This window comes from Myxine glutinosa, chromosome 1 (assembly GCF_964187855.1).
Source record: "Myxine glutinosa chromosome 1, kmMyxGlut1.1, whole genome shotgun sequence".
Classification (NCBI taxonomy): domain Eukaryota; kingdom Metazoa; phylum Chordata; class Myxini; order Myxiniformes; family Myxinidae; genus Myxine; species Myxine glutinosa.
In genome coordinates this window covers 150335829-150351261 of record NC_136261.1, presented here as the reverse complement: position 1 = coordinate 150351261, position 15433 = coordinate 150335829, and the positions used below count along the sequence as shown (strand labels likewise).

General features: G+C 42.3%; 1 protein-coding gene across 2 annotated transcripts in view; it reads right to left on the bottom strand.

Annotated features, from left to right (window-relative positions):
- The window catches only part of LOC137429358 (ras-related and estrogen-regulated growth inhibitor-like), a 32808-nt gene that overhangs the window by 5201 nt on the left and 12174 nt on the right, over positions 1-15433 (bottom strand). For both annotated transcript variants that reach the window (XM_068119314.2, XM_068119319.2), the window contains exon 5: positions 9467-9760. In XM_068119314.2, coding sequence (XP_067975415.1) covers positions 9467-9760 — 294 coding nt within the window. The remainder of the gene's footprint in view (positions 1-9466; positions 9761-15433) is intronic.

The window sequence follows — 15433 nt, the reverse complement described above, 5'->3', positions numbered from 1 at the left end:
GGACATTCTCCCAGAAGGAGTTTGGCTTGTTCATATGCGTTTTGGGAAACTCCAGCTGGCCTTTCATAGCAGTGGGGTCCTCCTGGGTCTCCTCCTACCACAGAACCCCCTTCATTGAGTTGGCGACAGATGGTGCGAGTTGAAACTGTCGTAGCTTGTGTCTGAAGGTAAGCTTGAATCTGTTTGGCAGTTGATCGAGGTGCTTGCTCCACCATTCGAGCAATACTTCGCTGCAATCTTCAATCAAGTTTTCTCTAGCGGCCATGTCCAGGGAGGTTGGCTACAGTGCAATGGGCCTTAAACTTCCTGATAACATTGCGTATGGTGGACACAGGAACATCAATGTCTCTGGAGATGGACTTGTAGCCTTGAGATTGTCCATGCTTGGCTACAATCTTGTGTCTGACCTCCTCAGACAATTCTCTGGTTTTCTTTCTTTGCTCCATGCTCATTGCGGTACACACAGTGACACAAAACAGCAGAATGACTCCTTTTCTCTATTCAAACTGGTGGAATGAGTGATTTTTATATTGCAGGGACCTGCAACTCACCATAGGTGAGTTCAATTCCAAAGTAAAGGAGAATCACCTGCTTGAAATCTAATTATTTCTAATAACTTATTAAAGGTGCCAATAATATTGTCTGGGCCATTTTAGGATTTCTCTGTGGAATAAGCGAAGACTTCGTAATTTTTTCAGCTTTTTTTTGTTTTTGTTCAACTGCAAACCAAAGAAATACATATGTGGATACCAAAATATTTTTTAATTTCAATAATTCTCTGGGAGAAATGGTGCTTTATTTGAAAAAAGTGCAAGGGTGCCAATATTTTTGGCCACGACTGTGTGTGTGTATATATATATGTATATGTGTATGTATGTATATATATATATATATATATATATATATATATATATATATATATATATATATATATATATATATGTATATATATATATGTATTGTCTGGGCCATATATATATATATATATATATATATATATATATATATATATATATATATATATATATATATATATATATATATATATATATATATATATATACATACATACATACATACATATATATCAAGACAAAGTCCAACAGTGGTGTAGCCAGGCTTGTAAAATATTATAAACCACAAACACACATGATTAAATTTTTAAACAGTCGCTAATGCCGTTTATAACATTAAACAGACATTTGGAGGAATCCAGACATCCGTGAGGTAAGTTTTACTTACAGAACTGAGGGAAGATCTACTGTAATCTAGGTTATACCGCACATGGGTTGGGTACGTACCGTTTTGTTGTAAGAGACGTAACACCGATGCTTTCGATATTTGATGGTCATTTTAACAATCGGTTTGTTTGTGTTTCACACTGAATAAAAAACGTAAAGGTAGAGCATGGCGATTGTGATATATGACAGGTTCGACGATATGTTCGGCATGAACGGCATATAAATCAAAATGGCGGTGTGTGGAGAGTCAGCCACCACACCATTGTTATGACATCAGATGTAATCACATCACCCTGTCATGTGGCCAGATCCTCAGCTTTGATTGGTATACATTTGAGGGGACATACATGCAGACAGACAAACACTGTTCTAGATGGCGTAGCCCAGGTAAAAATATATGTATACATATATATTATTTTCGCGTCCAATTCTACTTTGTAATTTTCAAATTGGAAATGCTCAATGAATGATGGACCATTGCGGGGACATAGTGTTTAGATTTGAAATACATTTCAAAATTCTTGCTCTTTAGCACGATGAAAAAAAAAAAACAGGTTGTTGCACTGAATGTTGATATCAATGTTTTGTTTACATTGGCAACATCACTGTTAATGGTTCAGGAGTTGGAGCTTTAGCTTGCTGACACAGGACAAAAACCAAACCCTAAACCACCGTTTAGAGGCCATTGCGGGGGTTGGCCTTTTTCGGGGACCGTGGTTGTTGTTGTTTTTTTTGGTCCCCTTTTTGAAGCAATGTTTTAGCTTGCTGACACAGGACAGTGGATTTTTATTTATTTATTTATTTCTCCATGGTTTTGAACTGGTTCTTGTACATCTCAGGAGAAACGCAAATTACATTATACCAGTACAGTGTGATCTTGCTTATGCAGATGCATCATACGTTGGTGAACCTTGTCTTGCAAGGTAAATCACAATACATATTAAAATTTCCTATCGCAATCATTGCATCTGACACTTGCAAGGATATTTGGATCCTGCCAAAACCACTTCCAGTGTACCAAAGTAACCAGTTATTTTATTGTGTACCTGACTTCTTTTAGTTGTGGTACAAAGGTTATATGAAGACTTTATTAAAGCAATGATTTATCACAAAGGCTTCAGGTAATTGTGGAAATTGTCCTGTAATTTACGCTGGAGAAAAGGTCAAGTAATAAGTGGGTGCTGTAATGCTGCCAAAATAAGGACATGTTTGCTGTTTAGGACAAGTGTATTTTTCTTTAAAAAATGAAAGCTCGTTTTGTTAGAGTTATAGGTAGCATACCATGGAAGGGAGTTTATTATTGCCAAATGAATGCTTTTAGTGTTGCATTATTGACCGTGTCTGTGTGTGTTGTGTGTATGTATATATGTATATATATATATATATATATATATATATATATATATATATATATATATATATATATATATATATATATATATATATATATATATATATATATATATATATATATACATATACATATATATATATATATATATATATACATATACATATATATATATATATATATATATATATATATATACATATACATATATATATATATATATATATATATATATATATATATACATATATATATATATATATACATATATATATATATACATATATATATATATATATATATATATATACATATATATATACATATATATATATATATATATATATATATATATATACATATATATATATATATATATACAGTGGAACCTTGACTTACGAGTTTAATTCGTTCCGTGACCGAGCTCGTAACTCAAATTGCTCGTATCTCAAATCAAATTTCCCCATTGAAATGCATTGAAATGCTATTAATCCGTTCCAGCCCGCCAAAAACCACACCAATTTTTTTTTAAATATACAGTATATATAAAAATATCTCGCGCTTTATATTTCACCTGTATGCAGCATACAAGTTGGCAGGATGGCCTGGACTGGAGGTACGCACACTTGACTCTAAAGTCTAAACTGTCCAGCCTGGGTTTGAATCCCGACCCAGCTATAACCTGTCATGGGTGAATCACAGGCAGGGTGATTCATCAATGTGTGTACCGCTAAACTGGGCGCCCCGTTTGCGTCCCATTAGTTGTTGGATGTTAAGGATCTCACCGTGTTTTCCACAAAGAGAAGGCGAGCTATCGCCGGCATTCTGAACAAGTTGTGGCCTGGCATGCTCTTCTCCTCTGCCGTTATATACGTCCTCCTCGACACCTCGCTCATGTTTTTCGACGATTGCGTGTTTTATATCCAAGCACATCATCCTCTTCTTCTTCTCAGCACTGCACTTGCCACTCACTTTCTTAGGCCCCATGGTTAAAACTAAGAAATTTTCCGAAATAACCAAAATGCGAAAAAAAAAAAATGCAGCGCTGTACGACAGAGATACGTACTGTACTTGCACGGCAAGATAACCACGTGACCAGAACCCACCTGGCGGCGTGAACTCGAAATAACCAAAATGCGAAAACAAAAATGCAGCGCTATACGACAGAGATACGTACTGTAAGTGCACGGCAAGATAACCACGTGACCAGAACCCACCTGGCGGCGTGAACTCGAAATAACCAAAATGCGAAAAAAAAAATGCAGCGCTATACGACAGAGATACGTACTGTACGTGCACGGCAAGATAACCACGTGACCAGAACCCACCTGGCGGCGTGAACTCGAAATAACCAAAATGCGAAGAAAAAAAATGCAGCGCTATACGACAGAGATACGTACTGTACGTGCACGGCAAGATAACCACGTGACCAGAACCCACCTGGCGGCGTGAACTCGAAATAACCAAAATGCGAAAAAAAAAATGCAGCGCTATACAACAGAGATACTGTACTTGAACGGCAAGATAACCACGTGACCGGGTGGCGAAAGCTCGTAACTCGGATCTCGGCTCGCATCTCAAAGCAATAAACCGCCGGAGCGACGGCTCGTATCTCGAAAAACTCGTAAGTTGGGGCACTCGTAAGTCAAGGTTCCACTGTATATATATATATATATATATATAAATAATTATAATTATATATAAATATATATATTGCTACGGTTTTGAGATTTGTACAGTGAGCTTAATAAAGGTTAAAGGTTTGCCCCCCATAGATAGTCACACGTGCAACATGTTGCCTCATTTGTAGTATAGTTATGTCTTAGTATGTGTGAGAGTAGGCCCCTTCCAGTGTTAATTCTGCATTGTGTAAAGCCAGGAGAATAGGTCCTACTTCGGCAAACCATTCCACCTCTACAGGCCCACTCCATTTTGCTGCCCTTTGCTCGCTCAATAGTTGAGTTAACACGAGGTAGGCCTAAAAGGGTGGGGCCGGCGTTGAGGTCGGGGCAGAGTCGAGGCAGAGCGGCGAGGCGATGACGGTAAGCATGAGCCGCCAATCAGGGCTCCGAGGTGGTTGCGTCAGAGGGCGTGGTGAGAAGAGTCTGGTGGGTTCCAGAAGGCTCGCGGGGTGGGGCTATATAACCCGATGCGCAAAGCCCTCAACAGGACTCACGTGCACGCGGCAGTTGCAGAGGACTCACAGAGGGGGACGTGCGGCAAAGAGGACTTGAAGAGGATCTGCATCACTCGCACCGTATGAACTTGACGATCGCTGGAGTGGAGATACGTGGGCGCAGCCAGTGCGTTTATAACCAACTTGCGTGGTTCAGCCAAGCGAGTGAACGAAGCTGCATAACCGCCCTTTGCCATAAAAGCCGTCCCTGCCGTTCGCCCCGATATATCACCCTTGCTTGAGAGACGCGCCTTGTCTTCGCCTACCTCTATCATCGAGGGACGTGCTGTGACCGAGGAGAGCCGGACGGGGCCGTTCCTGGACGACCAAGCCGGCGCGTTTGGCCTGAACATCATCCTGCCCATCTGCAATCCCCGTGTGAGTGTGTCAGACGGGCCCGTTGTCTTTGGGTATTAAGAATAAAACTGTATAAGGATTTCCCTGTGTCTCTTCGTCCTGAACTGTAAATACGTGCAATACTCATTAAATCTATTTGTTCTTCCTTTTCTTCTGAATTCGATCGTTCCCGTGATTTCTCCAATTGACTAAGTGTGGCACGAATAAGATCGCTCCAATCGGGTTCCATTAGTTATAACGGCGCGGATCACGTGTACGCAAACCGCTCGGCGTATTACCATCACACGTGGTTCGTGCGAGGCTTGTTTCCTCGCTTCCAGGGCAGCACGAGTACTTAGGTGCGAGCGAGAATTTGGTCCCGAAACCCTATTTTGCGCTGTCCGGAAGGGACGTAATAGGTCTCGGGTCGCGCCAGGTCAGTAAAGACAAGGGGATCAATCCCCCCTTGATAAGGGGAGAAGGCCGGTGACAGATCCGCAACAATATATATCTATATATATCTTAAACTTTTCTGTCTGACAGCAATGCATTCGGTAGTTACGTATCTAATCTCAACCAAATTTGCGAGGATGACTGATGTTCATAATATGAAGGTTGCAGTAACTTAACTTGCCCTCCCCAAGGGGCTTTGCCAAGGCTGTTTCTCATAAAAGTAATAGCAACAATAATGACAGCATAACTACAGTATCTTGGTAGCAGTGGAGATCCACCGCAGTCATTGCCAGTTGAAAGCATGAAAATATGTCACCATGATAAGTGGATGCCGATTAATTTTTTTTTTTTTAATCATATTAACATTATAGCATATGTCAGCCTGGTGTTGGCTTAGTGGTTAGGGTGCCGGCTTGGGATCCCAGGATCCTGGGTTTGAATCCCCGTCAATTGCTGAATTAACGCCAGGGGGGTTGACTCAGCCTGTCATCCTTCCGAGGTCGGCAAATTGAGTACCAGTTCACTGGTAATTCCCTGTGTGTCGCAAGAGGCGACTAACAGGGTTGGCGGCAGGAAGGGCATCCGGCCATAAAACATTGCTTCAAAAAGGGGACCAAGGTGCCCAAAAAACGCCAACCCCTGCTCTGCGGGGAAAAATGGCCTCTAAAGGCGGTTCATTAACATTTTAGCATATTTTAATATCCCCTTTCGCTTCCCCCACCCCACCCCAAGGGTTTTTCTGCCTTGAACAAATGCCGTGTTGAGGTGTATAAATACCAGCTTGTCGTGGCGCTTTTCGCAACACTGTTTTTCCCAAGTCCCAGAATCAGATATGACCTCTAAATTCAAAATGGCCGCACCTAATATCACGCTTGCAAACTTGTAGCAAGTTTATACATGTAAGCAGAATTATTGTTACTATTAAGCATTACCTATGAAATGCATTCCTTTATGACTTATAATTGTAATTTTTGTGATCAGGGCACAAAGTACATCTAAAATGACAGGTAGCTTAACATGGCTGCCACTTTACTGTCATTCACAGTCTCTGTGACATTTACAATAGGTTGTACATGGCATTCTGGCCTTAACACATTTGCACTGGCCAAGACACCCTCTGTCCACATTGCAGCCACACTTGATAAGTTCTTAGCAAGATTTGCAAGCTTCAGGCAGTGTTGTCCACAGAGGCTGCCACAAGTCCGACGATCCTCTTGTCCAACCCCAATCACATGGATTAGGTAGCTCTGGGGCACGTAGTAGGGCTTGTCCCCAGATGTATGCAGCCTGAAATATTGCTCTTTTTGCATGCTGGAAGAGTGCTACTAAGGTCTGTGGGATGAATTCAATTGACCTTCCCTTTTGAGTGAAGAGTTCTTTGCGGGCATCATCAACACTCTCACAGCAACTTGTTCTGTCGTACATGAGAACAACAAACCGCTCAATTGTCGGAATATGTGCTCTCAACTCTTCTTCGGACGGTGGAACTCTACGGAGAGCAGCAAATGCACCCAGCACATCCGGGAATACCTTGCTCGTTGTCCATGCAGTTTTCTTTCCTTTGTTAAGGAAAAAGAATGATTGGTCACAGCCAGTGAAAGCGTGAAACATCAGTAGAGACATAGATTTCTCTGGTCCTAAGGACTTGGCGATTGCATGCACTGGTATCAGTCTACAATGTTTGCCGGTGCCGAATAATACCCACATCTCTTCGAGGTTCGTTTGGGTAAACAAAGCTGCACATATAACGACCACGTCTGTGTCAACAGTCCGTAGCATCGCTCGCTGGCATCCAGTTGCAGCAGCATCTGCTGCATGCAGTAGAAGTCTTGTATCAGCTTCCTCGTGGGTGCAAGGAGATAAGCGGCTGATATCCTCCACTGGGGAGTTCAGCAGAATCAGTTTGCCAAAGGTAGAGATGACCTTCCTTTCACCATGGATTGCGACAGCTTGTTGAGCCAGGAACGCAAAGAGTTCCATTTTGTTCTCATCGATTCTAAGGAATGCTTGCCAGTTACCTGGTATCTTGGTGCTTGGCTGCACACGTCTCCTTGTACCTTTTCCCCTCTTTTGCCTTGCTGTTGCCTTAAGACTATTTGGAATGTATTCATCCCAAACAATATCTACTCTGCTGGCTTTCCTAAGCTGAGACTGAACATAGGGCAGGAATACGAGTTCTGCATACTCACTGAATATTTTCGCTAAACCAGGCTTCAGTATATTAATGACAGCAGCACCATCAAGGAGAATAACATCTACTTAGGGGGTATCTTCAGGGGGCATGGGATATGTGTCTTGGAGACATTCAAGAAGGTCTGCCTTTGTTCCTGAACGAAGATCTCCGAATTTTGAAAGTGACGGAGGATAACTTTGATTCTCATGTCGAAAGAATTCCTCTATATTTCCATGGTGAACTTGGCAGGACACGTACAACCTGGAAAAAAGTGCACAAGACTTCTTCAGTGATGCAATCTGTCGTTCACGCTCGCTCGTGAACCATCGTCGTCTCCTGACTTGTAATACTTCAATTTTAATAACACAATCATTTAAAATATCATTTTAAAATCCGAAAGTTTAGGGCCACTGAAGCAGTTTTATAATATATACCTCACCCTTATACACTAACAGGACGTTGTCACAGTTTAGGAGATGGAGTCGTTATTGATCACCATAGAAAGCGGCATCAATCGGTGTCGTACATCGACATATCGGCGACCCCTTTAATTTTTTATTTTTTTTTGTCTACAAGATTGAGGTTTGTGTAATAGCTAACATTTATGACATGACAAAAAAAAAAACGGACACGTAATACATAATAAAGGGAGCGGGAGATAAGATGGGGAGAGAGGGGGAAACACACAAGTACAACATTTGAGAGCAGGGCCATCGGGAGATCTGTGGGAGGGAGAGGGCTTAGGGGGAGGAGGCGTGGAAAGGGGGTGGGAGGGTGGGAGAGGTAAAAACTACATGGACACAGCTAGGACTTCCAGGAAAGAAGTTGGTATTTCAAAAAAGTGTATCTGGGGTGAATGAGTGGGGGTAGAAAAGATCAAGTTTTTGGATTGGGGAAGATAAGAGATGGTAGTGAACAGCTGTTTTAAAGCCCTGGAGGGAGGAGTGGGATTGAAGAGAGTGAGGGAGTTTGTTCCAGAGGCGGGAGAAAGGGGGAATGAAAGAGTGAAGGTGAGCAGAGAGTCTTGATTTTGGCAGTTTCACCAAAGAGGCTTGATGGGAGGGTTCTTCACCACATTATTGTACCATCTCACATGCCACGCCCTCTCATGCTATATATCGATATATTACATGATTCTTGGAAGTATTATGAAGGTGTTCTACAGTGTTCAAGTATATAATTTAATTTAAATAAAGGTTTAAAGAGGTTTACGGGCATATAAATTAATTAATTCCAGATTTTACCCAACGTCTATTACATCACTCTGTAACACGTTACATTAGTTATTTGTGCCTGTTGTTTGTGTCCTTTATGACATCCTTAGAAACAGTGGGCTTCCTGTTTGGAATGATTTCAGAGACAAAATACGGTAAAATGGAAAACTTTTCTTCCTATTCATGTTCCAAATCATGTTCAAAATATAACATTCAATTTAAATAAGTTGTTCCTCGATCATGAACTGACGATCATAAACTGATAGGACAGACAGACAGACAGATAAATGGATCGACATGAACCAATAGCTTAACCCCGCTTTTCGCTTCGCGTGCGCGGGGTAATAACACGACGCCACTTGGGAGTTTGTGTTTCTATTGATTTTTTTTAACCCCACGTGTCGTGCATCTCCAAAAGTTCATGAGGGAGTAACTGACATAAGATGCACCAACTTATTGGAATGGATTTTACTCGGGTTCCAAACGAATCCAAAAGGATGAACAAGTCCAAGTGCAACTTACCTCCTCAAAACTTTCCCTCGCAGAAACTTCTGCAAAAGGGCATTGCAGGGCGGTCGCAAGGGCCGCGCCTGCTTCGCGTGCCACCATGCGCTCGCACTCCAGGTCGCGCTTTGTGGCCACGAGAAACGCGGGTGGTGGGTCTGAAGCTCCTCTGGATGCCGCTCCGTGTGCGTGATTCACCAAAAACCGAAGGCGCATCACCTCGTCAAAGCTGCATCGGTCTGTGAGCGAGTACGCGATGAGGAACGCTTCACCCCACCGTATCTTGTCTTCCAGCAGCATTGAATCTTCTTCCTTCCAAAGATGCATGGAGAAAGCAAAGGTGTCAATCAAACCTGGAGAATAGTACTTTTTATGAAAAATGCATTTTCAAGGAGTGTGCTGCAATCTAGTATTCAGTTTAGTTTGTGCGCACACCAGCAAGCCATTATATCTGAGTAGTGTATGAAAGAATGATCGTTTTAAGGCCATTTTCCCCCACTAGAGCAGGGGTTGGCCTTGCGGGCCCCATGACAATCATGGTTCCCTGTTTGAGGCAATGTTTTTATGGCCGGATGCCCTTCCTGATGCCAACCCTTGGTCACGCTCTTACGATGCGCAGGGATACGGTGTACCTATTCTAAATCGGGGTACACACCGTGATCATTCATCCCAGCAAGCTGGTACTCAATTTGCCGACCTCGGAAGGATGACAGGCTGAGTCAACCCCCCTGGTGTTAATTCAGCGATCGACCGGGATTCGAACCCAGGATCCTAGGATCCCAAACCGGCACCCTAACCGCCAAGCCAACACCAGGCTTGTGTCTGAGTAGTGTACTGAGTACTTTTTCCTTTAATACTTTTGTTCAAAACAACCAATTTGGATATCTTTGCATTTTATGGCCACTTTCACTCTATACACCTTCCCGTTTAATGTGAAGCACCACCATTGATCTGGGCAATGTTTTATTTGAGCCATTATTAGCATTAGAGAAGTGCAGTTAGAGTGTTGCACGTGGTATTTATTATGGTGAAAATCTGGTTACGAGATTTTAAAAAGTGAGTCTTCACAATTGAGAGACAGGGCCAAAAACGGTACCACCTTCAGGAACCACCTTTAGAGGCCATTTTTCCCCGCAGAGCAGGGGTTCACCTTTTTCGGGCACCTTGGTCCCCTTTTTATGAAGCAATGTTTTATGGCCGGATGCCCTTCCTGCCGCCAACCCTATTATTCGCCTCTTGCGACACACAGGGAATTACCAGTGAACTGGTACACAATTTGCCGACCTCGGAAGGATGACAGGCTGAGTCAACCCCCGCTGGTGTTAATTCAGCAATTGACCGGGATTGGATCTTCGGATCCCAAGCCGGCACCCGAACCGCTAAGCCAACACCAGGCACATAGCATGATATTCTAAAGATTGTGGACGGATTATGACAAAACTTTGTGGATGAGTCGGGCAGGTGACAAGAACAAGCTGATTCGATTTTGGTTCAGGTCCGAATCCAGATCGGGCCTATCAGTGGATACAAAACACAAACTGTTCAGCCTGGCAGAGGTATGTGCTCTACTTGTCATTGCAATTGTAATTATATTTCGTCAGAAATAAAATAATAGGCATTTCTTTGTACCGACCCTCGAAGATTCCATCACTTTATTTACAATTGGGAGAAGCCTGGTGAGTCTGTAGTTGAGTAGATCGAACTTTGAACTCTTGTGAATAGGGGTGATGTTTGCAACTTTCCAGGATGAAGGAAGCATCATCTTAGACTGGAAAATAGCAAGGAAGGAGGAGAGGATAGGGCCTGAGCACAATGAGGATTACAATGCCGATTCCATCAGAACCACTTGTCGAGGAGGTGTCAAGATTGACTTAGATCTTCTGAACCTTTTAGTGGGAGAGAAGTATGTTATGGGGGAAATGGTGGGGAGAGGATGGGAGACATCGGGGACCTTGTCCAACATGGTTCATTTGTTTGAGTACAGGAGGGTAATATGTACCAGAGGCAGAATTGACCAGGCTTTTAAAGATTGTGAGACACTTGAGAGGTTTGTCCGCAGCTGAGATCGATGTTGGGCCTGGCTTGTCAAAAGATTGATGGACCCTGATTATGTGCTTCGTGGAAGGACTTTAGGTTCCCATTGCTTGAGTTTACCTTTGAGGTGGGGAAGGTAAAGCTCCTGTTCTGTGATTGCCTCTCCACGTTCCGCAGTGTGCCAGCATTGGGTTGTTGAATAGGACAATTGGAACCCTGAAGGGATGAACTGGTAAAGTACAGAAAGCATCGTCTTGAAGGAATTACAGGAACTATTGGTGTGTGGAGCCGTTCCGAAGATGGAACCAGTCTGCGTGGAACATAGCAGATTTCAGACCAAACCAGTCTGTTTTGCCGAACTGCCATACATGTTGACAGGAGTGGAGGAGGAACAAGACATTCTGGATGGAAAGTTTGACATGACTATATATATATATACACATACATACACATACATACACACACACACACACACACACACACACACACACACACACACACACACACACACACACACACACACACACTCTCTCTCTCTCTCTCTCTCTGTCTCTGTCTCTGTCTCTGTCTCTGTCTCTGTCTCTCTCTCTCGAAAAAGTAAGTACACCCCATATAAAGTTTTGACTTTTTCAACATATTTCAACATACGGCTATTTGATCTTCATTTCAACAATATTGATAGATAAAGGTGATATAATATAACAAATATCATGAAACATTTACATTTTGTAGTCCATTGTATAATTTAAATAAACATAAATGCAAATTTCGCATGTGGAAAAAGTAAGTACACCCCGACATTTATCACTACTTCAAATACCTAAAATTAGAATCCTTCAGAAAGGCCTGAGGGCCTGAAGGCCTGAGGCCTTCAGAAAGGTTAGAGATGCCTACGAGTCTGGGAAGGGATTTAAAAAGATCTCCAAACAATTTGAAATCAATCAGTCGACTGTCCGGAAGATCATCTACAAGTGGAGAAGATCCCAAACAACTGCCAACTTGTTCAGGCCAGGCCGCCCCAGCAAGTTCAGCCCGAGAGCAGACCGCAAGATGCTGAAAGAAATCTCTAAGATCCCCAGAATGTCATCACAGGACCTACAGGTAGCTCTTGCCACTGTTGATGTCAAAGTGCACGAGTCTACCATTAGAAATGGCTGCACAAATTTGATCTACATGGTAGGTGTGCCAGGAGGAAACCTTTGCTGTCCAGAATAAACATCAGGGCAAGACTAATGTTTGCCAATGGACACCGAGGCAAAGACCAGCACTTCTGGAACAATGTGCTCTTGACAGATGAGTCAAAGGTAGAGCTATTTGGCCACAGTACCAGAAGACATGTTTGGTGCAAACCAAAGCCAGCATTTGACCACAAGAACCTGATACCAATTGTAAAGCATGGTGGTGGAAATATTATGGTTTGGGGCAGCTTTGCTGCATCAGGGCCTGGGCAGCTCACCATCATAGAATCCACTATGAATTCTTCATTGTACCAGAGGGTGCTTGAGAATAATGTGAGGCCATCTGTTGGAAAGTTGAAGCTCAACCGAAGGTGGACCTTGCAACATGACAATGACCCTAAACATACCAGTAAATCCACCAAGGAATGGCTGAAAATAAAGAAATGGAGGGTTCTGGAATGGCCAAGTCAAAGCCCGGATCTAAATCCCATCGAGATGTTGTGGGGGGATTTGAAACGAGCTGTGCATGCAAGAACCACCGTTTACCCCTACGAGTCAAGGGGACCAAAAAACAACAACAACCACGGTCCCCGAAAAGGCCAACCCCTGCTTTGCGGGGGAAAATGGCCTCTAAACGGTAAACGGTGGTTGTGCATGCAAGAAACCCCTCAAACATCACACAGCTGAAAGAATTCTGCATGGAGGAGTGGGCAAAAATTTCTCGCAGTCGATGTCAGAGACTGGTAGACAGTTATAAGAAACGCCTACTTGAGGTTGTTTCTGCCAAAGGGGGCAATACCACCTATTAGAGCCAAGCGTGTACTTACTTTTTCCACATGCGAAATTTGCATTTATGTTTATTTAAATTATGCAATGGACTACAAAATGTAAATGTTTCATGATATTTGTTATATTATATCACTTTTATCTATCAATGTTGTTGAAATGAAGATCAAATAGCTGTATGTTGAAATATGTTGAAAAAGTCAAAACTTTACATGGGGTGTACTTACTTTTTCACGTGACTGTATATGTACTATATTTAAAGCTAAATGTGTCTTATGTGTCCAATGTCTTATATCAGTGTTGGTTTGCTATTTCTTTGCGACCAAGTTGCCTTCAGTTCAGCACCGTTATTCCAGTTTTTTTTTTTTTAAATCACATCCCAGTTTCCTGGGAATAATTTGCCTCATCTTTTGTCTGTTGCTTTATTGAAAATGCATGGTAGCAAATGGATAGCATAGAGTGCCTTCAGAAAGTATTCACACCCCTTTACTTTTTTCACATTTTGTTGTGTTACAGCCTGAATTTAAAAAGGATTAAATTGAGATTTGTTTTGTCACTGATAGACACATAATAATGTCAAAGTGGAAAAATTTTAACTATAATTTTTCACAAAATAATTGACAATGAAATACACAAATATCTAATTTACAAAGTGTTCAACCCCCAGAGTCAATACTTCGTATAAGCGCCTTTGGCTGCAATTACAGCTTTGAGTCTTCTTGGGTATGTCTGTATAAGCTTTTCACATCAAGATTTGTGGAGTTTCTCCCATTCTTCCTTGCAGATTTGCTCAAGCTCTGTCAAGTTGGATGGGGAGTATCGGTGAACATAAATCTTCAAGTCTTTCCACAGATTCTCAATGGGGTTCAAGACTGGGCTTTGACTGGGCCACTCAAGGACTTTCATGTTCTTGTTCTGCAGCCATTCCCGTGTTGCTTTGGCTGTTTGCTTTGGGACATCGTCCCGTTAGACCGTAAACCTTCACCACAGTCTTCGGTAGTTTGCACCCTGAAGCAGGTTCTCCTCATGGATTTGCTTGTATTTTGCTCCATTCATTGTTCCCTCTATCCTTACAAGTCTCCCATGCCCTGTATATGGAGAAAAGTATCTCCATATCATGATGCTGCCACCACCATGCTTCACAGTAGGGATGTCGTTAGATGGATGCTGAGCTTTGCTTGGTTTCTGCCAGATGTAGCGCTTTGCATTCAGGCCAAACAGTTCATTTTTTGTCTCATCAGACCACAGAATATTTTGCATCTCTCACGTGCCTTTTACAAACTCCAGGAATGCTGTCATGTGCCGTTTTCTCAGGAGTGGCTTCCGTCTGGTCACACTCCCATAAAGCCTACATTGGTGCATTGCTGTGGAGACTTGTCCTTCTGGCAGGTTCTCCCATCTCAGCCAAGGAACTGTAGTTCTTTCTGAGTAGTCAATGGGTTCTTGATCACCTCCTTCACCAAGGTCCTTCTTGCCCAATTGCTGAGTTTGGTCGGATGTCCAACTCTAGGAAGAGTCTGGGTAGTTCCATATTATTTCCATTTCCTAATGATGGAGCTCACTGTGCTCTTGGGAAATTTCAACACTCCAGAAATTGTTTTATACCCTTCCCCAGATCTATGCCTCCTCACAATTCTATCTCGGAGTTCTGCGGACAGTTCCTTGGACTTCATGGTAGAGTTTCTGCTCTGACATGCACTGTCAACTGTGTGACCTTATATAGAAAGGTGTTTCTTTCTAGATTATGTCCAATTAATTGAATTGGCCACAGGTGGACTCCAATCAAGTTGCAGAGACTTCTCGAGGATGATCAAAGGAAATTTGATTCACTTGAGCTCAATTTGGAGTGACATGGCAAAGGGGTTGAATATTTATGGACTCGACATTTCCGTTTTTGAATTTTTAGTTGGTTTGTAAAAATTTCTTTAAAAAAATTAATTCCGCCTTGACATTATGGGGTACTATGTGCAGATCAGTGACAAAAAAA